The sequence below is a fragment of the Camarhynchus parvulus genome, chromosome Z (genome assembly GCF_901933205.1).
Source record: "Camarhynchus parvulus chromosome Z, STF_HiC, whole genome shotgun sequence".
Classification (NCBI taxonomy): Eukaryota; Metazoa; Chordata; class Aves; order Passeriformes; family Thraupidae; genus Camarhynchus; species Camarhynchus parvulus.
Window position 1 is genome coordinate 46,046,488 of NC_044601.1, and position 26,551 is coordinate 46,073,038.

Sequence of the window (26,551 nt, forward strand, 5' to 3'; positions counted from 1 at the left end):
TGATATTACATACAATATTAACAAACATATCAGTAAAGATATTAAACTCATCACTTGCCAATACAAAAACAACCTCCACACTATTATTGATGCAAAAAAACCCAGACTGCTTTTATTTGCTGAAAGCAAACACCCTCTGTGTAATAGGAAAAACAACTTCAAGCACAGCACAGGTCTCTACAATAAGCTGACCTACCCTGCTGTTGAAGGAAAAATCTGGAAACTGTTTGGAAAACAGCTCACAAAAGGCTGCTTCTAGTACATTGGAGAAAAGGAAAGCAAATCAAAGGATCTAGGCCCTAAAATGTTCAGGACTTTGAAGATAAATGCTATCATGAGTTCTACACAGAACCCCAATACTGTTGGTCCTTAATAGGCTATGCACTAAGCTTTGGGACATCATTTTGGTCTTACTTTGTTTTCCAGAGGGCTAAAAAGTATAAAAAGATAAAGGGTGCCAGAACAGAGCTGGTACCAGCACAAAAACTTCCCTATGATAAGCATTAGCTAGAGAATAGTATAATAAAACAAGAAGTTTAGTGCCTATTTTAACTTAAATCTTCTATAGTAAGTAAGTGATCTTATTTCATGACAGCACATCTGTTTTGTACAAGCTGTAGAGCCCTTTCTGTAAGTACTTCTGCCTTAATTGCCCACTGTACTATGAAAAACCCAGGCAAGAGCACAAACACATTCAGCATCTACGTAATCAATTATTTTATAGGCTCATATTTTCTACATACTGCTGATGTCCAATCCCATTGTTGGTTCTCTCACACAAGTGTACCTCCGAATAATTCATCATGAGAAAGCTGCACATGTGTTAAGAGCGGGCAAACTGAAACTGATGCTACTGCCTGCAGAAATTCCAGTGCGCATATGGGTGACATAAAGACTTCAGGAGAATGGTGATATTCTTGCTGTTGACTGCTTTGAACTGCAACACACTAAAAGTTGCCTTTATCCCCTTGTGAAGTGAGGGGAAGGAAACTCCCACTTGATGGTAGGTAAGGTGTTTCCTGACCATTCTGTATAGCATTGACAAAATACAAATTCTGTTACCAGATTTTCAAATTCTGAACATCTCATACTCCAGTTCAGGCATTGAAAAAGCAGTATCCATAAAAATGATGAAAGTGAACCTATTGTATCTACATCCAAAAGCACTCCAGACTCAAATCTGCCTCACACTTGAGAACAGTTAAGAAAAACAGCAGATTTGGTGTCTAACACAAGGCTCTTATATCAAGACAGTATCAATCAACAAAGAGGGCATAGAACCTTTCCAGTCAAGTGTAACACAAGTTTTTCTCCTAAATGAAGCCCCAGGTCCACATATTTCAGACTTTCTTCCCATATGACCAAGTTCAAACCCAAAATGGAAAATGTTTTTTACTCCAGGTTCTGTCTATTCAGGTAGATATCTGAGAGAGACTACATATGACTAATACTATCAGCTGAACACTCTGCATCTGTTGAAGACATGTCTAGCCAGCATGATGGCCTCTTTTCAAGAATGAAAACACAAACCATTCCAGCCACTCTCTGAGGGTCAATTAGATATACTTACTCAAACCTTAAGTCCTATGTATTGGGTGATTAAAATAGTACTGAGCAGGTTGGTTCCTCATTCTCATTAGCCACGCAGGCTCAGGGAAGGGTTTTCCTCTGGCAAGAGGCGGGGTGAATAAAGGAGAGTTCTAGGGAGCCAGGTGAACAGGAGTGGGCAAACAGGGGTGTGATACAGCAGCTCACCTGGCAGTTCACGCAGGCAGGGTTGCAGGTTTCCCCCTTCTAGCGGGGTTTTTAGTTTGTTTTTGTGTTTCTGTTGGTAAGCTGGTTTTGGTGTTTTTGTTAGTAATGGTTTTTACACAGTCAAAAACTGCACTTACTACAAGTGTATGTAACCAAATGGAACCCGCCAAAAAGGATGTGTCTGTCCAGACCTATTCCTGTGTGGAGTGTTTGAGCTTATCAGTGGTTTCAGGAGGTGTTGCAGAGGAGATCTGCCTGTGGTGTGAACAGGTGAATGATCTCCTTTTGCTAGTGGCCAAGCTTAAGGAGGAAGTTGAAACACTAAGGAGCATTAGAGAAAGTGAAAGGGAAATAGGCTGATGGAGTTCTGCCCTGCCATCCTTGAGGGACGCCTACCAGGAGTCAGAGGACTCCCATGCCTCCCACTGTAAGGCAATAGGAAGACACCTGGTGGATGAAGGGGACTGGAAATGGGTTCCTACTTAGGGAGGTAATAGAAGTTCCTCCCAACCCCATCACCTAGCCAGGTGCCACTTCAGAATAGGTATGAGGCTCTGAATCCAGAGGGTCAGCCAGATGATATAGAAGAAAATGATCCGCCCAGTGGGCCTCCCAGTTACACTTCATCTGTCAGAGGGATCAGCACCTCTAGCATTAAAGAGAAAAGAAGGGTAGTCATAGCAGAACAGGTGACTCCCTTCTGAGGGGAACAGAGGACCCCACATGTGGACTGGACCCATCCCACAAGGAGTTTGCTGCCTCCCTGGGGCCCAGGTATAGGGTATTACTGAGAGACTTCTTGGGCTAATTTAGCCCTCTGATTATTACCCACTGCTGATACTCCAGGCTGGCAGCGATGAGATTAAAAAGAGGAGTCACGGCAATTAAAAGAGACTTTAGGGCATGGGGTCAAGTGGTTGACAGGGCAGTAGCACAGGAAGTTTTCCGCTCAGTGCCTTTGGTGGCAGAGAAAAATGATGAAAGGAATAGGAGAGTCAAGAAGCGGTTCAAGGTTTGGTGTCATCAGCAGAACTTTGGCCCTTGATCATGGGCCAACGTTTTCAGCACCTGGCCTACTGGAACTGGATGGGCTGCATCTCTTTAAGGGTAGAAGAATTTCAGCTCTCAATTTCAGAATTCATTAAGGAGGCTTTAAACTAGGTTTGAAGGGGGAAGGGGATGCAGCTGGGCTATCTGGAAACAGGCCCAAGGGTGATAAGGCTGAGTTAGGGGTGAAATCAGTAGCCCAGCTGAGGTGCATGTGCACTAATGCATGCAGCATGGGTAACAAACAAGAAGGGCTGGAAGCCAAGGTGCAACAGCAAAGCTATGATGTAATTGCCATCATGAAAATGTGGTGGGACAACTCGTTTAGGTGGAGTCCTGCATGGGATGGCTACAAGCTGTTCAGGAGAGATAGGAAAGGGAGAAGAGGTGGAGGGGTGGCCCATTATATTAATGAGGCTTTTGATGCCATGGGTATTGAAACTAATGATGATGGAGTTCAATGCTTATGGGTGAGAATTAGGGGGAGGGCCAACAAGGCTGACATCCTACTGGGAGTCTGTTATCATCCACACAACCAGGAAGAAGAGGCGGACAACTTATTTTATAAAACAGCTGGACAATGTTTCAGGATCACCAACCCTTGTTCTTGTAGATAACTTTAACCTACCAGCTATCTGGGAACAATACAGCAAAAAAGAAGCAGTCCAGGAAGTTTTTAGAGTGTGTGGAGAACAACTTTTTTGCTGCAGCTGGTCAGTGAGCCCACCAGGGGCGGACTATGTTAGACTTGTTGTTCGCAAATAGAGATGGGCTGGTGGGAGATGTGGTGGTTGGAAGCCACTTGGGGCAGAGTGATTATGAAATTAAGAGTTCTTGATATTTCGTGAAATCAGGAGGAACATCAATAACACTTTTACACTGGACTTCTGGAGTGCAGACTTTAGCCTATTTAGGAGACTTATTCAGAGAGTTCCTTGGGAAGCAGCCCTTAAAAACAAAGGAGTCCAAGAAAGGTGGGTGTGCTTCAAAACAGAGATCTTGAGGGCACAGGAACAGACTGTCCCTGTGTGCCAAAAGATGAGTCGACAAGGCAAACATCCAGCCTGGATGGAAAATGATGTTTTGAAGGAACTTAGGAATTAAAAGAGGATGTATCATCTTTGGAAGGAGGGTCAGGTCTCAGGATGTATTCAAGGGGGTTGCTAGGGCATGCAGGAAAAAAACTAGGCAGGCCAAAGCTTGGTTCAAACTTAATTTGGGAACTTTTGTAAAGGATAATAAAAATGTTTTTATAAATATATAATGTCAAGAGGAAGGGTAAGACCAACCTTGGCTCTCTATTGCATGAGGGAGGTAACTACAGATGAGGAGAAGGCAGAAGCGCTTAACGCCTTCTTTGCCTCAGTTTTTAGTGGGAAGATGGCTTGTCCTCAGAACAACTGTCCTCCTGGCCTGGCAGATGGTGTCAGGGAGCAGAATTCCTATTATCCAGGAGGAGGCAGTCAGAGAACTGCTGAGCCACTTGGATGTTCATAAATCCATGGATCCAGATGGGATCCATCCAGGGTGATGAGGGAGCTGGCAGGTGAGCTTGCAAAGCCACTCTCCATCATTTGCCAACAGTCCTGGCTCACTGGTGAGGTTCCAGAGGACTGGAAGCTGGCCAGTGTGACACCCATTCCCAAAAAGGGTGGGAAGGAGGATCCTGGTAGTTACAGGCCAGTTAACCTGAGCTCTGTAGCAGGTCCTTACCTTATGGAACAGTTTATACTGAGCGCCAGCACACAGCACTTACAGGATGGCCAGGGTATCAGACCCAGCCACCATGGGTTTAGGAGGGGAAGGTCGTGTTTGACCAACCTGGTCTCTTTTTGTGACCAGGTGATATGCCTGATGGCTGTGGGAAAGGCTGTGGATGTTGTCTACCTGGATTTCAGCAAGGCCTTTGGCACTGTCTCCCACAGCACACTCCTGGAGCAGCTGGCAGCCCACGGCTTAGACAGGAGCGCTCTGTGTTGGGTTAGGAACTGGCTGGGTGGCTGGGCCCAGAGGGTGGAGGTGAACAGGGCTGCATCCAGCTGGGGTCAGTCAGCAGTGGTGTCCTCAGGGGTCTGTGCTGGGCCAGGTCTGTTCAATATCTTTACTGACATGGATGAGGGGATTGAATGTTTCATTAGCAAATTTGCAGGTGACCCTAAGCTGGGAGCATGTGTCCATCTGTTGGCGTGGGAGGGCCCTGCAGAGAGACTTGGAAGTGTTGGATGGATGGGCACAGTCCAATGGGATGAAGTTTAACAAGTCCAATTGTCAAGTCCTGCATTTTGGCCACAATAACCCCCTGCAACATTACAGGTTAGTGAGGGGGTGGCTGGACAGTGGCCAGACAGAAGGGGACCTGGGGGTACTGGCTGACATGTACATGACTGAACACGAGCCAGCAGTGTGCCCTGGTGGCCATACAGGCCAGTGGCATCCTGGCCTGTGTCAGAAATAGTGTGGCCAGCAGGAGCAGGGAGGTCATTTTTCCCCTATACTCAACAGTGGTGAGGCCACACCTCGAGTGCTGTGTCCAATTCTGGCCCCTCAGTTTGGGAAGGACCTTGAGACGCTTGAGCACATCCAGAGGAGGCAACGAGGCTGGTGAGGGGCTGGGAACACAAACCCTGTGAGGAACGACTGAGGGAGCTGGGGTTGTTCAGCCTGGAGAAAAGGAGACTCAGGGGTGACCTTATGACTCTCTACAACTTCCTGAAAGATGATCGTAGTCAGGTGGGGTTGGTCTCTTTCTCTGGGCAGCAACGGACAGAACCAGAGGACACAGTCTCAAGCTGCACCAAGGGAAATACAGGTTGGATATTCTTTACGGAAAGAGTGATCAAGTACTGCAATGGTCGGCCCAGGGTGGAGTCACCATCCCTGGATGTGTTAAGAAAAGACTGGATGCGGCACTTGGTGCCACGGTCTACATGGGTTAGTCTCAATGACCTTGAAGTCTCCTCCAACCAAGTAATTCTATGTGTAATTCTGTGCATAATGTTTGATCAGATTATGGGAGCTATAGTCTAAGTAGCTGTTATCTTTGCCCTTTCTTTGTACTTTGCAAAATTGGCAGGTTTACCTAACGGAGTGCCTCAAGCCCATTAAATATCACTAAGTACATGAACTATATATTTTCTGCTTAACCTCGTTGAGCCTATTTGGAGACAGGTAGAAACAAGAATGGAAATAAGTAGATGCTGCACTTTTTGAATGAAACAAGAATAAAGCAAAACTTGAAGGAGACAGAATTTAACCAAACCTTTTATTTACATCTGAAAGTCTGAGAACCAGCAAATTGAGGCAAAAAAACTTCACCTTGTTAAAAAAGAACTGTTTCAAGACAGAGAAATTATTTTGCTGGAAACGGACAATACTATAACACAAACAAGGAATAGCTAACTGCTATGTAAGAAGCAGTTAACCTTTTTACCATAAAATCACTAGGATGCAAGATCTCTAGTACCACCTCCTGACCAGAGCATGTCCGATTACGTTCTCAGGCCTACACCACACAAAGATGCATTCTTTAGGGAATTATAGTATCTATTTTCAAAGCCAAAGCAATTGTTATGAAACATTAACTGGAACACACAGGCAAAGAAAGACTGGGTTGGTCAAAGTGAAACAATCTGCTTTGTTTATAATTAATCAAGTGTGTTGGGCTGGAATGGACAAAGCTTTAGTCCAGCTTTAGACAGTACTAACTGTAACTACTTGTTAATAAAGCTGCAATTTAACAGCTGCTGTTCCATCACGGGTCCAAGAATGGCAAAAGGGTGCCAAGACAGACAAAGAACTATTGTTTTCAGTCCTGAAAGGGAAGTTTCAACAATTTGGAAGTGAAAACATTTAGGTTTGTTGCAGCAAACATGCTTGTATAGTTAACTGAAACTGCTGATTCACTGGCATTCTCCTAGTCTTCTTTCAGGAAATACAGAGTTTTCAGCAATGAGTGCACTTAGCAAATTTAGCAACATCAAATGATATGCACTATCATATGTATCAGAGTTACTGCTGAGACCAGTGCTAAAATAATGGAACGTACAAGACATATCCAAGCTCAGTTTCCCTCACTGAAGTTTAATTAGTATTTAATTAAATTTTAAAGAAAGAACTCTCTGTTATTGACAGCAAAGGAATAATAACTTGAATAACCCATCTAATCTTTCCCTGAAAGCACAGCTTCTTACAAAATTTCAGTACCCCCATCATACCATACATCAGGGCAAGTAACTCTTATCAGCTGAGCATCCTCAAGTGTATCTGTTTGCTTAAACAAGCAATTTTACAGTAATACACAAATCCTGTATAAAGATGGACACCTTTCTCTATTTGACCCTCCATTCCCCCAGTTTTCTGATGCCTATGTTCAAACCAAGCAATATGGGATATTTAAATAGTAGCAGTTAAATATTAAACCCTTTCTTTCTCACCTACTATTTAAAATAGGTATGCTCAAGAGCATGAACTTTTTCCTCTGCAGTCAGTCTATACATAGACAACATTAAAATAACAGCAAATGCATATTTTCATGCTTGATCTGTTTTCAGAGAAAAAAAAAGGACCTTTTTGCCGACCTACAGTGAAAATTATACAGGAAGAATTACCTTAAGAAGTTCTGATAAATGGCAAGGACATTAAATTAAAAGAGCAGATGCCCCAAGCCATGATGTGTTTCCAAAAGAATTCCTTCAACTCTTTTGAGTCATATTAGGTTCTGGAGTTACTCTCTTTTTCAGGAGTTTCCTTGGATAGTGGCGGTCGTGTGTGTCTCACAAAAGAGCCAGAAAGTTACCTCTCTTCAATGTTACTGTCTCATTGGTACTTGTGCACCCCACCCATGCGGTTGAGCGCTCCTCCCTGCAGCGAGGGGATCAACTAACATCTATTAATATCACCTCATTGAGTTTCACTGTAACGAAAGCTCACTGAACAAAAGCCAACTCCTAAAAAGGTCTTTGAGAAAGCTAAAGAAGACCACCTTTGGTAGGCTGAGACATACAGAGTACCCAAGACTATTCTATTAAGCTGTTGATGCAAAGTATTTTTTGAGGTGATGATTAATAATTCTGAGTAACTAGCATACAGTATTGGCAAGTGACAACTTTCAACTGTTTAACCACTCACTACTTTTACATTGCAGCTTTCTACTTTCAGTTCTTGATACCAAGAGCTTACCCTAATCTGAAGGGGCATTTATCACCAAAGTCAAGCTTGACACAGGTCTCCCTCAACAAACAATACTGTTTTCGGGGAGACCTTGTAAAACATGCTACCACTTTGCCATGGAGAACTCAGACTCATAGAGATAACTGCATGTCATTCTGCTGGTGACAAACCTTAACATTCTCCTTACTTCTATTAAACGAAAGTATACACTATCCAAACGATTTACAAAGTGAATTAATAACACTTCTGAGTTTAATACTGGAATCCCACTTGTATATAGCAATGAGACCAGTTATTTACTCCACAGCCAGCTGCAAGCTGACTCTTCTAGAGCTCTCGTCACCTCAAAACCAAGCATTAGTCCTGAGACCAAGTTTACTTTAGACAGGTACATCATTCTTTGTTAAACAGCACTGCAAAAATGTTGACTGACATACTCAACAGTTTAGTGGAGCAGTAGTGTCACAAGCCTTTCACATTATTTGACACTGAGTTAACACTTTTTCAAGTGTTTTCCTTCACACAGTATTGCACCTAAAAGGCAACACTCTGCTAATTTGCAATTTGAACTGTAATTTTCAGGCATTCATTAGCTATTTCAGAACACCCTGGTTCACCAGGCTGGCTATGCAGTGATCAAAAATTTACTTTAACCTTTCTATGCATTTGAATCTTGAATCAATTAGTATATTTAGCTTATGTATGGGAAAGACAGGAGTAAGCCATTTCAAGTAAGTTCACTACCTTTTGGGGAGAGGGGCTTGAGAGAAGAGCTCCAGACCTCTACTAAGACTGTGAAGACCATCTGTTAATGTTCTGACTAGATGGGAGTAAACACTTTTTAATTAGGAACGTATCACAGCTTTCGGGGATACAAAGATTTAAAATTATCTTAATTGCATTATATGTACAGCTTCAGATTTAGATAGGCAGCTCCCAACAGAGTAACAGGCAAGCTCAGTTGTGAACTGAGATAGGTCAGATTACTTAGTAATTTCTTCATGTAGACAGTCCCTATACTTTACAAAGTACTAGAAGAAGCACAATCACTTAAGGAACGGGACCAAACCTACACAGCACAATAATTATTACCTAAAGCAGCTGAGCTGAAAAGAGGTTGACAGAAGAGCAGCACAAACTTAACACCTATATACACATGAGAAAAATGGAGTTCAAAGTTTACTTGGTTATAGGAAATACTGTACTGTACATGTGAAGGACAGGTAACAATCTGCAGATAGTTCTAGAGATGAATCAGATTTAGTGTTTTGCAAGCTGAGTAAGTTAAAAAACTTGTGGTGTTGTAAAATGGTAGCATACAAGATCCACAAAATAATTCTACATTCTATACAACACATATAGGATCCTAGTGGGAATACTGAGTTCTATTTTGGTGCTAGTCTTCACCAAAAGATGGAAGACTGAATTTGTAAGACAGCCATGCTAGGTATCAGAAAGCTGTAAAAGACATCTACATGCACGACAACTGAGGAATAGGGAACTGTTCTAACAGAAAAAGACAAGAAATGTTAAGTGTTTAAAAAATGAATGGAACAATCTCTCTAGATTTACTGTAAGACTACTTAATAAAGGAGAACTCATTTTATGAGGATGGCAAGAAATCCCTTTGATGGCACAAACAGCCTAAAATGATTCCCCAAACCCTTACTGTTACAACACTTCCCAATCTAACTTACAGTGAAACATAGCATCTAGTAAGGATGATTTTAGATCACATTAGGGGAAGAATTACAATTAACTTTGTAAGTCTTCCTTCAGGACAGTACTTCACTTTATTTCTTTGTTGATCTCTACACCACTCAGATGTCACTGAAGACCAAAAAGAAAAAGATAGTATTCCCAACTGAAGGGGGAATGAATTTGAAAAGTTACGACAGGGTGCTCAGTACTTGAGACAGCTACATCATTCTCCTATGTATTTCCCACTCTACCTAAGGTTCTGGTCAAAATCCAAAATAAGTAAGCTTATTACTGCCAAGTTCAGAAGCCTCTGTTTGAACATATTTTGTTATTTAGTTACCAAGGAGCAGTTTTGCAAACACTTCAAATTCAGCTTTGCTGGGAGATGTCAAATGTGAATACACAAGAACTTATGTTACATATTTAACATCAACACACAACAATGACAGAAACAGCAAAAACCCTCATCTATGTTCCTGCTTAAGCTTGAGCAACAGTTCATAACTTTTTAGTGTCAAACTAGTACAGGGTGCTTTTGTAACACCTTAAAGAGTGTCTCTGCCACTCATCAGTGACTTGCCTATACATTTCAGTCTTTTAAACAGGTTAACAGGCTTTTAAAGCAGCTTTTTACAGGTTAATTATAGGCATCTGAATGCTGTCCTCCGGCCTCCTCAGGTAAGCTGCACTACTGCTTCAAGCCAGAGCCTCACAAGGCCACAGTGGGAGGATGGGTCACTAGCTTCTGAAGCAAAATGCATTACCACAAAACAAATAAGAGTGTATGCTATACAACCCATATCAGTATCAAACAGAAATATTTTGAGTGTGTTGTGTGCTGCAGAGCACCCGACAAGGAAATCCAAGAAAAGAACAAGGAAATCCAAATCCACTTCATAGGAAACAATAGTTGACATAAAGATTACTTAAGAAACTTGTTTCAACACTTAGGACACTGATACCAACACAGGCAAAAGGAGGTCTCATCATCACACTCCTACAATCCTCTTTATGAACTTGGTAAATAAAACTGAAGTTGAACAATATATATATCTATTCCCATATATCCCATGCCTTCCTTCATCTGCACTGTTCTTCCACTTATGCCAGTCTTACTTGTGAATGGGTACAGGGGGAAGTATGGCCAGAGGAACTTTTGTTAGTATGAAACACCAAAAAATTAAAACATTAGGGAGCCACAGTTCTTTTCAGACCTCAGCAATAACTGCTGAGGAAGCAAATAGTTTAAACACCACACATTATTGAAACAACCGAATTTCAGGACAGGAAGTAGAGGGAGAAATGGCAACAGACACTCTTCCTGTTGCTCCCTGCTATATGATGTATCTGAAGTTACACTACTGTAAAGTTTTTATTTTAAAATAATTAACAAGACTGTATTTTTACTTAACATTCACTCATCAATACTAGAATATTTACCATTGCTAGAAATTGACAGTGACTTGCTATCAATAATATAGTAAGTTGATAAAAGAAATATATTTATAAAGGTCACAACATCAAAATGGACTTCTGAAGACTATTAGCAGCACTTCAATATGCACTTAAATACAGTTTACACAAACATCTAAACTACTTGGTCCAGCAGCTCCTCAATGGTCTGCCAGAAAATGGGAACACAAAATTAAATGTACAAAACTAGTTACTGATGGCAGAAATTTATACTTCTCATTTAGTATCTATTTTAAAAGTTTGTTACATTAGTATGCTGAGTCAAAATATTTCTGTATAATTTCTCTGCATATTAATTTTAAATTATCTTACTAATTTCAGCCCAGACTGGCAATAGATTTGGAGTGATTTATTGGCATGTCTTTATTGCCATTATTAGTATATTAAATCCATTCTACGTTAGGATTAGAGATGTGTAAAAAAGGAGTAAAATACCCTGTCTTCACAGAATGTTACAGCTCTACTTAAAATTGCTGAAGGCCTGTGGACAAGTTAAACATGTGCTACGTTTCTGTACTCTCCCCTTATTGCTGATAATCCGAGCTCATTATTTTATGAATTGAAACTCTGATATTGGTTTCTGACCTGATTAATGGGTCAAATTTTTTTGCTCAGGCATCTACTGCTAGTAAAATATTACTATGAGAAAGTTACCTCTATTTGCATTTTTCCATGTTTTCTTAGAACAGCTAAACAAAAATAATCTCATAGATCAATATTTACATACATTCAAACAAAGCTTGACTTAAAGTATGGTTAATGTGAAATTTCTTATGCCATTACAGGTTGAGGGAACAGGTAGATGCACTCGGATCTCAGTCTAATGGTGACACATTCCAGTTACAGAACAAAAACTAGGAACTGAGAAACTATGGCTGCTTATAATAAAGTCTGAAGTGAAATTTAAGGCTCCCTCTGAGTTTAATGAAAGTTACTCATGGATAACCTCTTAAGTTCATAAGAGAAATAACACAAGGATAGAAAGCAATATTAATTTATAAATACTTCAATATTTACTGCAATATTTTACCTGAAGTCCTTTACTGTTGTATTGCAGTAAATAGATATTTAGTTGTTTTGCACTGGGTTCTGTATTATTGCACAGAATAGTACGTTTGTATCCTCGTGGGATTCCCCTTTTATATCACATGGTCTTTCCCTCCCCCAAAAACCCCCGGTGGTGCTGCTTTGTCCCAGGTTTACTCCTCCCCTAGCCCCCTCCTCACTGGTATCTCATTGGCTGTGGTCCTCTTCCTCAGCCCCCCATCCCCCGGGGTTTAAAAGTCTCCTGCCATGAGGCAACATGCTCTTTTCCATCTGGGGGGTCACCTGGAAATAAACTGAGGACATTTGTCCCCATGTGGAGAAGAGCGCTTCTCATGTTTTGCCTTTTGTCCGTGTAAGATGGTGTGGGCTGAGGTCCATAGCCAGCTGGATTGGACTCAAACAGCCCGCCAGGCACGATATTCTTACACTTCACCTCAGTCCAGAAGCTGATTTGTATAACCAACAAATTTAAGCAATTAGCTCAACCATTCATAACAGGAACAACTACAGCAGGTAGAGGGGGGAATCTATTAGCTCCGGGCAGGTACTCTTGTAGGTTACTTTGTTATTAAGATGCCTCTCAAGCGCAAAATCTTGTGGTGCTTTGGTTTCATCCATTGGGACTTTTGCTTTCGAATGGTTTTGCAGTCATGTTAGACTAGCAAAAGCCCACCCCTTGTCCTCTCCCACCTGGCTTCCTGCTTCAACATCACCGTTACTGTTACTAGCAATATTTTTCAATGTGTAACAGCACATTCATTAATTCTTTTAGAACAGTACATTGACAAGGGAAAACAAAACAGGCAGATTACCATAACGGTGAAATTAATGATTCTTAACACTTGATAAGGTAATTACTAGAACACTTTATAAGGTAATTACTAGCTTTTTTTTAGGTTATTTGTAAAAAAAGGAATTCCATTTTATGTGGTTAATAACAATTTTCTGAAAATTTCAGGCTGATGATGTTTTCGGGTTTTGATTTTTCTCACAACAATATCATGAAGTGCCCTTATTGACTGCAATCAAAATTATGCTGTTTAAAGTTTGCTCTGCAGTTTTCTAAATTGACTTATGAACTAAGATCAACAGTCAGAAAATAACCACCTCACAACTAAGTATCTCAATTCTAGGTTACTTGTTTGAAAATGAATCAGTGTTAAAGAAAGAAAATGAATCAACTGCTTTAATAATTACTTAACTTTTTCTTAAATTTGAATTTATCTGACTGCCAAATCCAGCATTTTCAGCTTTTCCCACCATTTAAACTAGATCTGCACTTAAACAATGCAAAGTGGTATCTAAAGCATCTTACTTGATTTGACAACTGGTATTTTAAGAAACAAGTTGTAGTATACAAAGAATTGTACAAAATTAGAATTACTTAAAAGCTAAATTATCTTTGACCCCCAGGTTGCCACGTCTTCTCCCCATTTGGGGAGAAAATGCTAAAAAAAGGAGATATAGGTTTTACTCTTGATGTTTCTGTATAACTCTATTCTAACAAGCTAACTCCTTCCATGGTGTCTAATCACGAGTGAAAACAATAAAGCAGTATTCACTCCTTCAAGGAAAATTTTTACTGAGGGACACAGGTCCCTTCATCCTCAAAAACGGGACATGTCTATTAGGTTAAGAAAAGAGCCACCCGATGCCTTTCACAGTCAAACTCTGAGATTCATGCCTTCTACTCTAGATATCAACACCTAGTACATCATCACTTCAAAATTAAAAAGAAAACCTACCGACTCCTTACATGCCAATTTGCTGGATATTTAGGTACTCCTCTGAAAAATTACCTTTTCCAGTCTGAAAACAGCAAAATCAGATCTTTTAAGAAGTTTAGGAAGACTTATTTCGATTTGACAAACAAAAGATTTTTCAAATACAAGACCAAAAAAACTATCAATCTATATTGCTGAAGAGCCATGAAGTCAATAATGAAGACATTAAGAGTCTGTATGCAGAAAATATAAACTATGATGGAAAAAATGGAACAAACCTAAAGTGATACAAAATTTCTCATAAAGTACTCACTTCTAAATAAATTCTCATCTAGTTCTCAACACAGCTGGTGGATTAACATTACAAGAAATCATTATCTTGATCTCAGGAGTTCATTTACCCAAAATAAGTTTAATTATACAAATGTTTCTCACAACAAACAGCAATTCACTCTCATTTTCTCACAGCACTGAACTAACAACATTTAAGCCAGTTTATCTAATATTTGGTTAGAAATTCCAAATTCCATTTTGAAACCATGGGAGAGCCCTGGAGGAGGCAGTCTTTCAAATTATTATTAAGAAGATAGTAACTTTCCAAACAGATCAGCACTGTGGTGCTCAAGTACCATCAATGTTTTGACACCAGAGAAATGCCTGATCAATAAATCTAATGAAACATTTAAGTAGAAGAATGGACTCCTGGTTACACATGAACTACTTCCTCATTTGCCTCACTGATGGCTTTACAGTAGTTTTAGATGTATCCCTCCTCCAGTTCAGGGCAATGAATAAATGTTTTGAGCTATACTTGAAACACTTAATGCAGTAAGGATTCAGGAACCTCAATACAAGGAAAAAAAGTACAATTATAAACCCCTCTGAAAATTCTAATGGTTTTTATGCCTGAACATAAGCTGTTCGACATTTCTTAGCCATCAGCTACTCAATGCTAAGCATCAAGTTTTTCTATGTCTGGTTATACTCATATTTAATATAAAATTAATTTTAAATCAGTGTTCTCTTTGTTTGGAGCACAATGAAACACAGTCAAAGTTTCTGTCTATTTTTCTCACTCTGAAGATCAACAACCTTGTGACATGCTCCATCAAGTCTCACAAACACACTTTTGTTAGCAAACAGCTTAAGCAGCCTACCAGAACTACCTACCCACTCAGTAAGCAACAAAGAACTTAAAAAATAAACAAAAAAGTACTTTATGCAGCAGTAGACTAATGTTAAGAAAAATGACTGTTTGGTACAGGAAATAATTTCCTCTCTTGATTTTATTCAAATTATTACGTGCCATTTGAAGAACCTGTTTCTCAAACAAAAATGGTTTTTACCCAGAAGGAGCTTTTGCACAAGGTTTGGTAACCTGATCAGAAAGCTCCTTCAGAAAATGTCAGAGTAAGCCGACAGATCTGAACTTTTGAGTACAATGAGATATTTCACCCATCTTCCCTTTCTCTCAGTCCAGTTTTTGGACATAAAACTTCCATGAGCTGAAGTGAATTAAAGGATGAATGAGGAGGTTCCAAGTGAACTCCAAGGTTCACTTAAGTGCTGTTCATACAAATTTGAATGAAAAATGGGATTGACTTCCAGATTCCATGAAAATACTTTCTTTCACATCCCATCAAAGTTATATTGGAAAAATGTACTGTTTCTTGAATATTTTCCATACAAACCTATATTAAAAATTACAGGTTACAGCACTAACTCATCAATGAAAGTACAGAAACAAGACATTTGGAGACATATTCTTTAAGAACCACTAATAATTATCAGACTGAAGACTGGATTGAACACTTCTGTGTTGTGTTTAATTCTACCAAACAGCCATTTATGTAAATACAGCACTTTTTCAAGCGCTGGTCAAGATTTCCAAGGCTTCTGGTTACTGTTTATTTTTCTAAAATCATCAGAAGCAAGAGATACACTTCTACACCTACATTTATCACACAAAACTCCTACTGTATTATGAAGACAACAGAATATTGCACTGGAAAGAAGACTTTAGTAACTCTGATATTTCATTATATACTTTCAACTTGAGTTTAAGCTATTATTACAAGACTGCAGTAACTTCTGCTGTTTTCCTTCCTATGCTTTGATCATTATATTCTTGATATTTGGTTGTTTAATACAAAAAGGATGTTTTAAAATAAAAATATGTAAGTATGTATGTAAAATAATGTATTACTCTAACATATAAAATGTTTCGATAGCTTATTTAGAAGTGATGCGCCATAGTATTTTCTACTCCATTTAAGAATGAAAACAAGTGCTATTTGCCTTAAATACTGTTAACACTAGAGAGTAAAAAGGAATATGAAAGAAACTGAAAAATGTCAAACAGCCATGAAACTGCAAACTATACATTCAGGAAAACCTGAAAGATTCAGAACAGTCAAGTCCAGTGTTATCACCTTAGGATAGCAAGATAAAAAGTGAACTGTTTCTTGTCAGCTCAGCATACACTGAAGGACTTATTACCACTTCCTACTTGTAGACATACTTCTTGTCTGTTTTTACAACATTCCAGAACACCCTCATTCTTTAAAAAATAAGCTGAAAAGTAACTTTATTAAAATAATGAAAAACACTTTCTTCTCCCTATTTCTATACTAATTCTAAATACTAGAAAAAAAAAGGTAGTGTAAATAATCAACCCTTCATTCTTCTTCTTTAAGCATAAAGGCAGAGATCTGGTAAAATTTATTTATTTAAATAACTACCAAATTCTTGCAAAGAATGGAAGTCTAAACTGTCCGAAACTAATTATGTTCAAAGATTATTTTTTAAAGCTGAAAAACTGTACAATTAATCAGGCTTCTTTATAAAGGGAGATCACTTTTGGAATGCTAGAATTTGTACCCCTCAATATTCATTCATGATCTGAAAATGAGGCTGAATAAGACAATTTTAGCTTACCAATAAAAGCTTATCAATAATACCAGACAGACAAAGGAAAACGGATACCTCACGACAGGGGCTGAGTACTAATGCAGATAAAAAAATCAGTGATGAAAATACAAAATTTTTTTTTAAGTAGTACAGAGAAAAAATGCAAAATCAACACTTCCAATGGCAAACTCTAAACCACTACCATTCAACAATCTTGTACTATGAATTGGTGATTCCATAAAGTTGCAGCTCAGAACTCAGCAACAGTTAAGGTGAGCCTTACAAAAGGGAATAGAAAAATAGCATGAAAAAGGTTTGAGGTAGTGATGGGCAGAGTTTAAGACAGGATCTGGGCTTTTTCATCACTCATTCCGACAGGGTAGCATTCAATGACACAGACTGCATTTCTGCTTATCCAGCTTCAGGTTAAAGTTCTGCATTTCCCCAGCTAAATCATTCATGAAACCTAGTCTAAATTTTAGCCTAGGGTTATCAAGTTCCATGACTACACTCAACCACACCTGAAGACCCCCAAGCCTACCAGTTTTTGAAATGCAAGTTCTACAGATGTGCAACCCAGTAACTTCTTCAGTGTATCCTCATGAGAAATTTCTCTCAGGTACTGCACTAGGAATAAATTGCAGTATTGCTGTCTCATGAACATGCCACTGTTAACTTTATATTTTTTCATTAGACTACAGGAAAGAATCCTGGCTTTGCAACTTAATTTCTTATGCTTTAATATTACCTCTGTATCAAAATGAAGGAAAAATGCCAAGCTACAAAGGGACGAATAGTGCAATTGAGATGATTTTTTGTAGAGAACCATTATCAAAAGGCAGCACTTCAAATTTAAGAACATGTGCTGCTTATTGCAAGGAATGGCCAATAAAAGGTGAAATCTCTTAATTACACACAGTACCTATACAGACATCATTTCAAGAAGCTCAAGGTAAAAATTCATACCTACTTGGATATCTATTCAATTTGTATTCCTTTTGTACTTGCGTAACCCAGACTGAGAGGCTGCATTGGGCTAGGTGTTGTAGTTTAATGCTACACCTTGGGACAGTGCCTATCTTGTACCTGAAAACATAATGGATGTTTTGTGTACCTTCTACCTGAGCTAAAGGGTTTGAAGGTCAGGTATTTTTAACATGAAATTAATTGAGTTCATTGGAAGATATACAGAACAGATCAAGTAAGCTGAACCAAAATGCGGATGAAGAACAGTGCCTTAAAAGACAAAGAGATAGAAGTCAGTGATCAGATACAGTAAAAGTGGTCAAATGATGAAAAAGAGGAGCCCAAAACCAGAATAACCGAGAGAATTGACTCTAAGACTGACAAGATAGATAAGAAGCAATACAACAGCCAGGGAGAAGATGGACAAAACCTTGAAAAGATCACTCAAACATAATAAAAGCTTTTTTTGTTTCAAGCTAGAGAGCTCAAGAAAGGCTCACAGTAGCCCCTAGTAAAGTCTTATCTGTGAAGAAAAAGTGAATTCCTTGGAAACATATTTAACACAGAGCTTCAATCTTGAGCTTTTACCTAGCATAAATACCATGAGCCTTTTAATGACTGTACAGGGAAGCTTAAACTCTCTGCAAGCACTATGCTTGATCTAATGAGGGAATGAGAAGGGAAATTAGAAAATAGAAAATTACATACCTTATGTTGTTCTATTGCATCTACCCATTGCTGTCTGTGGTCTGGATCCTGAGCCCGGAGGTACCAAACACTATCATTCACGCTGATATCAAATCTGCATTCATCAAAGTCATGGGGCTGTGACAGAAGAGAGTGTAAGAGTAGCTAAAATTAGCAACATGATCAACATTACCTCACAGATTATTTTGACACTCAAACACTAATCAGAAAATCTGTCTATATTGTCTCAAATTCATCCTAGATTATAAATTCTGTATTGTGTCGCTGTCTCAAATAATGAACATATAGGAAAGATGCTGGTTTTCTGAAATAGAAAAGCCTGTGTAATACATTCTTATTAAATAAAATTTCCATAAATAAATTCCACACATAATACATTCCATATTTCCAAATACTTTGAAACAAATCCTTCAGCAAAGTATCTACCACACCAGAAAATATTCCTACATATCCATTTTAATTTCAAAACAGGACAAGAGAGCTCCATAACACTAGTGCTACCAGTATTAATTTTAGATGAAACACATACATCATAGCAAAAAAATACCAGGATAGAACCATAAAAGCAGACTATATCTAAATGACAAGTCAGAGCTGGAACTTACTAACTGTGACACGTTTTGCCTCAACTATTTTCACCATGAATATTTCACAGATAATTGGAAGCCACATGCAATCCTTTCACACATCTCCACTCAACTGTATCTAACTTTCAGTTCACATGCATTAGTAAAAGCTTACGAGTATTTAAGGCAACAGTGAAGCTGTTAAGGAAAGTACAGGGAAAGAAAACAATGATCTAATCTGCCCTGTACCCTGACATTGTCAATTCAAAGTTACTCCTTAGAAAACATCCAGCTGAGCCCAATATTTCCCACACCCTTCATCTTTAAAAGCCATTTTTAGAGACATGTAATACAGATGTAGCTGAACACCTTTTTGAAATTGAATACAAAGAAGAAATACATATGAAAATAACTGCAGGATGCTAACAGGTTCCAGGATAAAGGCTTGTGACACAGCCTGAAGGACCACAAATATTGGTACCAGATGCTGAAGACAAGTGTTATCCTTTACAACACACTGCCAATACATTCATTTTGCAAACTAAAAAACTGTTAATCACTGACTAACCACTCCACAAAAGAAAACCTCGAAGTAAGTCTCATTTGTTGTCATGCACACCATTCCAGTGTTAATGAGAATTTTTTTTCCAATAATTTGGAAACCAGAAGCTAATTACACATAAACAAACAAACAAACACCTCTCTCTTTTTCTGTTTTTAATATACTAAGGAATAAGAAAAGTATAACAGAATACAAATTACAAATTAAAAAAATGAACTAGAAAGAGTTTAACAAAAGTACATAAAAAACCAAAGTGTAAGCTTAAAACTTCTTATACTTTGTCAGGCATCTGAGTGTTCAATGTTAAAGAAATTTAAACTTCCCATAGGAAAAACTTCCAGTAACCGTAAGAATTGAAAATCAAGTCAAACAGCTATAGCTACTAATTACCTAATACCTGACCATCTCAAGTTAATAAATTCAACCAACTTTCAAAACTGGTTCTACACACTCCTTTGCCTTCACCGAACCAGACAAAAGGGTGTAAAAAGGGACAAAAAGGGTTGTTTGACCCTGGCTGGATGCCAGGTGCCCACCCAAGTCTTAGCACTACCCTCCTCAGCCAGTTAGGGGAGAGGGAATATGATGAAAGAGTCATGAATTGAGATAAGGACAGGGAGATCACCCACCAATTACTGCCACAGGTGAAACAGCATTGACTCAGGGAAAATAGTTTAATTTATTACCAGTCAAATCAGAGTAGGATAATAAAAATTTTAAAGGCACCCCACTCCTCCTTACCAGGCTCAACTTCACTATCCGGTTTTCTCTACTTCATCCCTCCAAGCACTGTGGGGCAACAGGGAATGGGAGTTGCAGACAGTTCAAACACTTCCTGTCACTCCTTCCTCATGCTGTTTCCCTGTTCAGCATAAGAACTTTCTCATGGGTCAGAGCCCTCTGTGATCGTCTCCAACATAGGTCCTTCCCAGGGGCTGCAGGTCTTCCTTAACTGCTGTAGCGTGGGTCCTTACCACAGGGCACAGTCCTTCAGACACAGCCTGCTCCAGCATGGGTCTCCCAGGGGATCACAAGTCCTGCTAGCAAACTGCTACAACATGGGCTCCTCTCTCCATGGAGCCACAGGTCCTGCTAGAAGGCTCCAGCATGGGTTCCCCACGCCCATGCTCATGGGCGCAGGGAGACAATCTGATTTACCATGGTCTCCCCCACAGGCTGCAGGGGAATCTATGCTCCAGCACTTGATCATGTGTTCTCCCTCCTTCCTCACAGATGTCTGTGTCTGCAGAGCTGTCGCTCCCAAAAATTCTCAGCCCTCTCTCCCAATCCATGCTGCACAGCAGTTTTTACACTTAGTATGTTATCACAGAGGCAATATACCATCATCTCTGATGAACTCAGTTTTGGCAGCCTTCTTGGACCCACACAGAGCTGGGTCTGTGAGATATGGAGGCAATTTCTGCATCTGCACCCAGAAGCCGCATCTGTAGACCCCCACCACCAAAACTTGCCATACAGACCCAACACAGGACAATACAAGTCTTCTAGCCTAGGTCCCTCTTCTTCAAGCTGAATTTTCTATTACTATTATTATTATATATGTAAAAGAAGTTTATCTGCTTTAGAACAGCAAACTTGCCAAAGCAAAGTGTCACGCTTATATGCCTGTCCCCAGCTACTCCTCTGACAGGCCCTCATTTAGTCATGTGATGATCTACAACATCCAGAAATACTCCAAAAAATCACCCAAACACAAAGCCTAGAAAGATTAGCTATCAAGGTTTTTCCTCACATGATAGCATTCCTCAGCTTGATCTCTCATTCTTGAAGTCTCTTGGATAGAATTACAAGCAATTACATTGTATGTGATTAGAAATACTTTCCAAAATTCATCTTAAAAGCCTGCAGCACTACTGATCCCACACTTCCCAATGGTGCACTTACTTCAGTTCACCATCATCCTTCCTTTCCCCTGAATCTCATATCTAACCTGAACATCTTCTAATGTTTAGGTTAGATATGAGGAAGTAACTTAAGACTATCACCTCTCCTTTCCAAAGACAAGTTTCTGTACTCCCTTTCTTTCCAAAATAGCTTCTAATATATTTGAAAATTCATGCCTTGTTGCTAAGACACAGAAAGATGTTTTCTCTGAGGACTAGAGAATACTTCAAACACTTTTCTCCACCATTTACTGCATAAACACTTATGCATTACATGTAGTTAAGAGACTAAGTCATACATATATACACACACACACACACGTGTGTGTGTGTGTATACTATAAATATACAGACACACATATATATAACTGAGCAGCCAGTCAAAGGAGGGGATTGTCCCACTCTGTTCTGCACTGAGGTGCCCTCACCTTGAGCACTGCGTACAGGTTCAGGTATGGAAATATAAGACATAAAGCTACTAGAGAGCATCCAAAGGAGGGTCACAAAGATGGTGAAGGGTCTGGAGGGGAAGCCTTATGAAAGGCTGAGGTCACTTGGCCATTTCAGCTTGGAGGAGACTGAGGGGAGAATTCATTGTGGGTCTTCAATATCCTTACAAGAAGCTGTGAGGCAGGCACTGATCTCTTCACTCTCATGACCAGCAACAGGACCTGAGGAGGTGGCATGAAGCTGAGTCAGGGGAGATTTATTTTGGATATGGAGAGTAAGTTTTTCACGCAGAGAGTCGCTGAGTACTGGAAGAGGCTCCCGAGGGAAGTGATCACAACACCACACCTGACAGAGTTCAACAAGCGTTTGGATGAAGCCCTCGGGCATATGGCAGGACTCTTGGAAGCCCTCCTGCACAGGACCAGCAGTTGGACTCAGTGATCCTGGTGCATCCCTTCCAACTTAGCATATTCTGTGATTCTATCAATCAGGTTTAGGGTTATACTCAGCTCACCATGCAGTCTCATGTTATAAACAAGTACAGCTGATCAGACGATCTTGTTAGATCAAGTCGCTTAAAGAAAAGAAATAACCACTAACAAGGTTAAATATGTTTCAAAAAGAAGTTAGGCAGGTGATACATGATTTACTGTTTACCTACTTTAGTAGTATGCATCATTTGCCTATTTTCCATATTTTTGGCAACTGAAATAATTGTTTATCATCCTTCTCCTCTGATTTTTGTTTTTTGTTTTTTGGAAAACATGCTTCCTTGGAAGAACCCTGAATTAACTGAACACAAAAGACAAATCACCTGAATCATGTGCTGTGTTCTTAACACAGAACAAATCAGGTTGCTGTTGATTAACCCCGCTCTCCACCATTGAGTACAGAGTTCACATTTCATTGTCACTGATAACTTGGCAGACTTCTGTATGTTACTTTACAGTTACATACCCTACATACTCTGTGGCAGGCGCTGCCTATTATATACATTCTCCTCCTCCCTCAAGCTACAGACAAACTTCCTTGGTTTACCTCTGGCTATAACTACTTTTATTGTTTTCTGTAGCTGCATCTAGCAAAGATCACAAATTGTTATTCACAACTTCTCAGGTCTGTCCTTTATTCTTCTAACATTCTCATAAGACTAGTTTGATTCCTTTATGCTTCCTGGAAGTTCTTCCATTCTTTACTTTTTTCCTGTAGACCACAACGCATTTCATTTAGGTCTAATTTCTTTCTGAGGTTCACTGTTTCTAGCCTAGTGTTGCTTTTCCCTCTTTTGCACTCAGAAGCTGTTTTAAAATGGTACAGTTCTTAGCCAGTCACATGACAACCCTGGAGGATAAATAGGGATTTTCATCTGTAACAAACTAAGGACATGTACTGAGGCCAGGATATGTCCTAATGACCTTTCACAACAAAGATAAGGCAAGAAAGAGGAATGTTATTCAGGGAACAGGAAGCAAGTAGGAGTTCACTATCTATCCTCAGGATTTAAAGCACCTTGGAGAACTTCAGCTGCTTTTACCCAACTTGCAGCAGTCTCAAGCAACATACATAAATTGAGAGAGCACTGGGGAATAAAAGCCAGATCAAGACACTTTGAATGGGGGCACCTGAAAACATTTACAGCATTTTCAAAGCTGAGTTTTAACCACAGGTTTAAGTGTCTGTGGCAGAGGTAATCTCTGTGTATGCCAAGGGAGCCTTCAAGAGCCCACATTAAAAAATAAACAAAACCAACAAAAAGCCACCACAGCTAAATCATAATTCCATTTAAGAACATGCTGCAAGAAATAGGCCTCCGGTATCCACAACCACCCTTTCTGTAGGACTCCTAAGCTCTTTTTCCAAGGTACCTGCAGAGAAAAAAGGCACTCCTGCAGAAACAAAGGCAATTCCAAAGTATTCAAGCACCCTAGAACTTTCCAAAACCAATGGATACTAGCTCATAAATTCTGAACATTCTAAGCAAGAGCAGTTTACATGAAAAAACACTCACTTGGCTACAGTGACTGAGGAAGTAAGTAGCCAGCTCGGGTCTCATGAGTCATAGCTGATTTCATTGCCACAAAATCCTTCCTGCTATACAGCTGTCAAGCCTGAGGTATTCATAAAACAAGCTTCAGAGCAGTATCGCCTCGAAAAATACTGGTTCAGGTGTTTAAGGCAAATCACACAGGAAAGATTAAGTGATTTTATATACTTTATAATCTTCAAGAGTACTCCATGTCAGAAAACAACCCCAAAACCCAACCTTGAATGAAAAAACTTCTGCTTGATCTCTCTCATTACTCCAAGTAGTGTTAATGGCATTTTGTCCTTTCCTTACCAAGGAAAGCCAGGGTGGTTCATAGCAGACACAACTCAAGTCTGCATATTACTCTTATTAAGGTGTGCTTCTGCCACTATTTTCAGTGCAGAACTAGAACTTGCCTAAACTGAGATTATTTTAACATTTTGAAGGTTTTCTTATTAAGAAAATCCCAAGCTGGGAACAGGGTCACAAGACAAACAAAAGAGGCCTACAGAAAAAGAAAACTACAATTCCTTAGATCTCAGACATGAATGTCACTAGTATAAATTCAATAGAGGCTGTCATCTAGCCTAACCTAAAACATGAAACCTGATATTCCCCCTTTGCTTCTCTTAGTGCAACTCAAAGCCAGTTAAGAGAACTTCACATTCTTTTTTCTGAGTGGGTTTGAGTATGGTGTCAATCAGAAGTTACGTAATTGAAAATTGGGTAAACAAGTCCAAGTTTTGGTAAACAAACTTCAGGTTTTTTCTTTGAAAAACGGCCTACACATATATGCCTTATATCAGAGTACCTAAAGCTCTTAAAAAAGCAAATACTCAGCTTTTAAGAAACAAAAAAAGAGCCTTATCAAGTAAAACTGACTTGCATATATTTCATTGATGCAAATGCTGTAACTCATGCCTGCAGAATTTGGTTTTTTGCATGTAGCATGTGTATAGGGACAAACCACCTGGCAATCATTTCTCTTCCACTTGGAATACAACTTGGTGCATTCTGCCCTTTGTTTCATCTGCTGAGGAAATACTGAAACACCACTCTGCAACTCTGACGTCTATCTGCAAGCATCTTCATGTTAATAGGCTTGTAAATATTTTTTAAGATAGCAAACTTCACCAGTTTCAACTTAAATACCTCTTATAAAAGTAGACATGAAAAGTTATAGCCTGGAAAATGAGACACAAGCCAGACTATAACTATTCATAAACAACTTTTCCAGCTCAAGAGAGCTGAATACACAGCTTTTCTCATGTGAAGTGTCACTGTCCTACCATGCAAAGTACAATTTATCTACTGGTTAGTTTTTTACAATTCCCATGGCATTCAGGAAAAAGCATCCTTTTTGCACTGTTCTTCAACGTCCTGAAATTCTCCAGTTACAAAGTACCTGAACAAACTACCACTTCCTCCACAAAAAAACCAAATGTTCAGAGGAGTTACCACCAACTTACAGATTTGCTTATTTGTTTTCACAGATCATTCAATAAGTTCTGGACCTCGATGTATTCACTCTAATGCCAAAACCACCTCTATCATCCCAAGTTTTCAACAGGAGATTCAGAAGATCACTCCAGGATAATTTGGGTAGTACAAGAAAGGACAGAGGGGCATAAGCCTTGATCAGAATAAAATAAATTGCATCTGTAACATGGTACTACTTTCGAAGCAGACAGAAGTCCAAAACAGCACTGTATTCATCCATAAGCAAGGAAAACTCCCAACAGAAGGCAGCAAACTGGTCAAAGGGAGAGATGTGCATGTGATAATTTAGGATGTAATAGAAAAGACCAGTATCCTATGTTAAAAAAAGAGGTAAGGCACAAGATACGATGAGCTACAGAAATAAAAGAGAAAGAGCACCTTAAAAATTAGTTAGCTTGATGGAATAGAAAAATGGAAAGCAATGCAATGTAGCAGGCAATGATGTTAAATAAAGAAAACTAAAAACATCACTCCATGATTCTCAGTAAGCAGCATGTATCGAAGCAAGAAAAACATTGCGGTTACTAGGAATTGAGGCTAACACTGAAGTACATACTTTGACTATGAGAATAAAGGAAAAAAAGAACCTATTTGATACCAGGAAAAAAAAAGTTATATGAACACATAGTATGGGTACCTATGTTGAGGTGCTAACAAAACTCCAAAAATAAAAAGTTTACTTTAAGATCTGTGCTGTATGACTGAAGGAATTAGCTCTAAAAGCACACATGAAAACTGTATTTCAGCTCCCATGTAAAACCAGTTTGGGACTGGCAAAGGCTGCCATTAGTTAACTAGAAATAAGCTAATAAAAAATCAAGTTTGAAAAAGTGCACATCTTAAAATGATTTTTCGAAAGCACTTAATTAATGAGAGATCTAAACTGTGAAGAACTTGTCCCCTGCTTCCAAAATGTAAAATGGCTGAAAACATGCTAACTTTTAAAAAACTTTGAACAGAAAGGTAGTGAAATGAAGTACCACTCACATAATTTTAAAGTTACATTCTACATGGTGAATATTACTTCAAGTCATCAGTGGAAA

General features: G+C 39.2%; 1 protein-coding gene across 2 annotated transcripts in view; it reads right to left on the reverse strand.

Moving 5' to 3' along the window:
- Positions 1-26,551, reverse strand: part of CERT1 (ceramide transporter 1) — an 82,812-nt gene that overhangs the window by 40,408 nt on the left and 15,853 nt on the right. For both annotated transcript variants that reach the window (XM_030968050.1, XM_030968049.1), the window contains exon 3: positions 18,501-18,617. In XM_030968050.1, the coding sequence (XP_030823910.1) occupies positions 18,501-18,617 (117 nt within the window). The remainder of the gene's footprint in view (positions 1-18,500; positions 18,618-26,551) is intronic.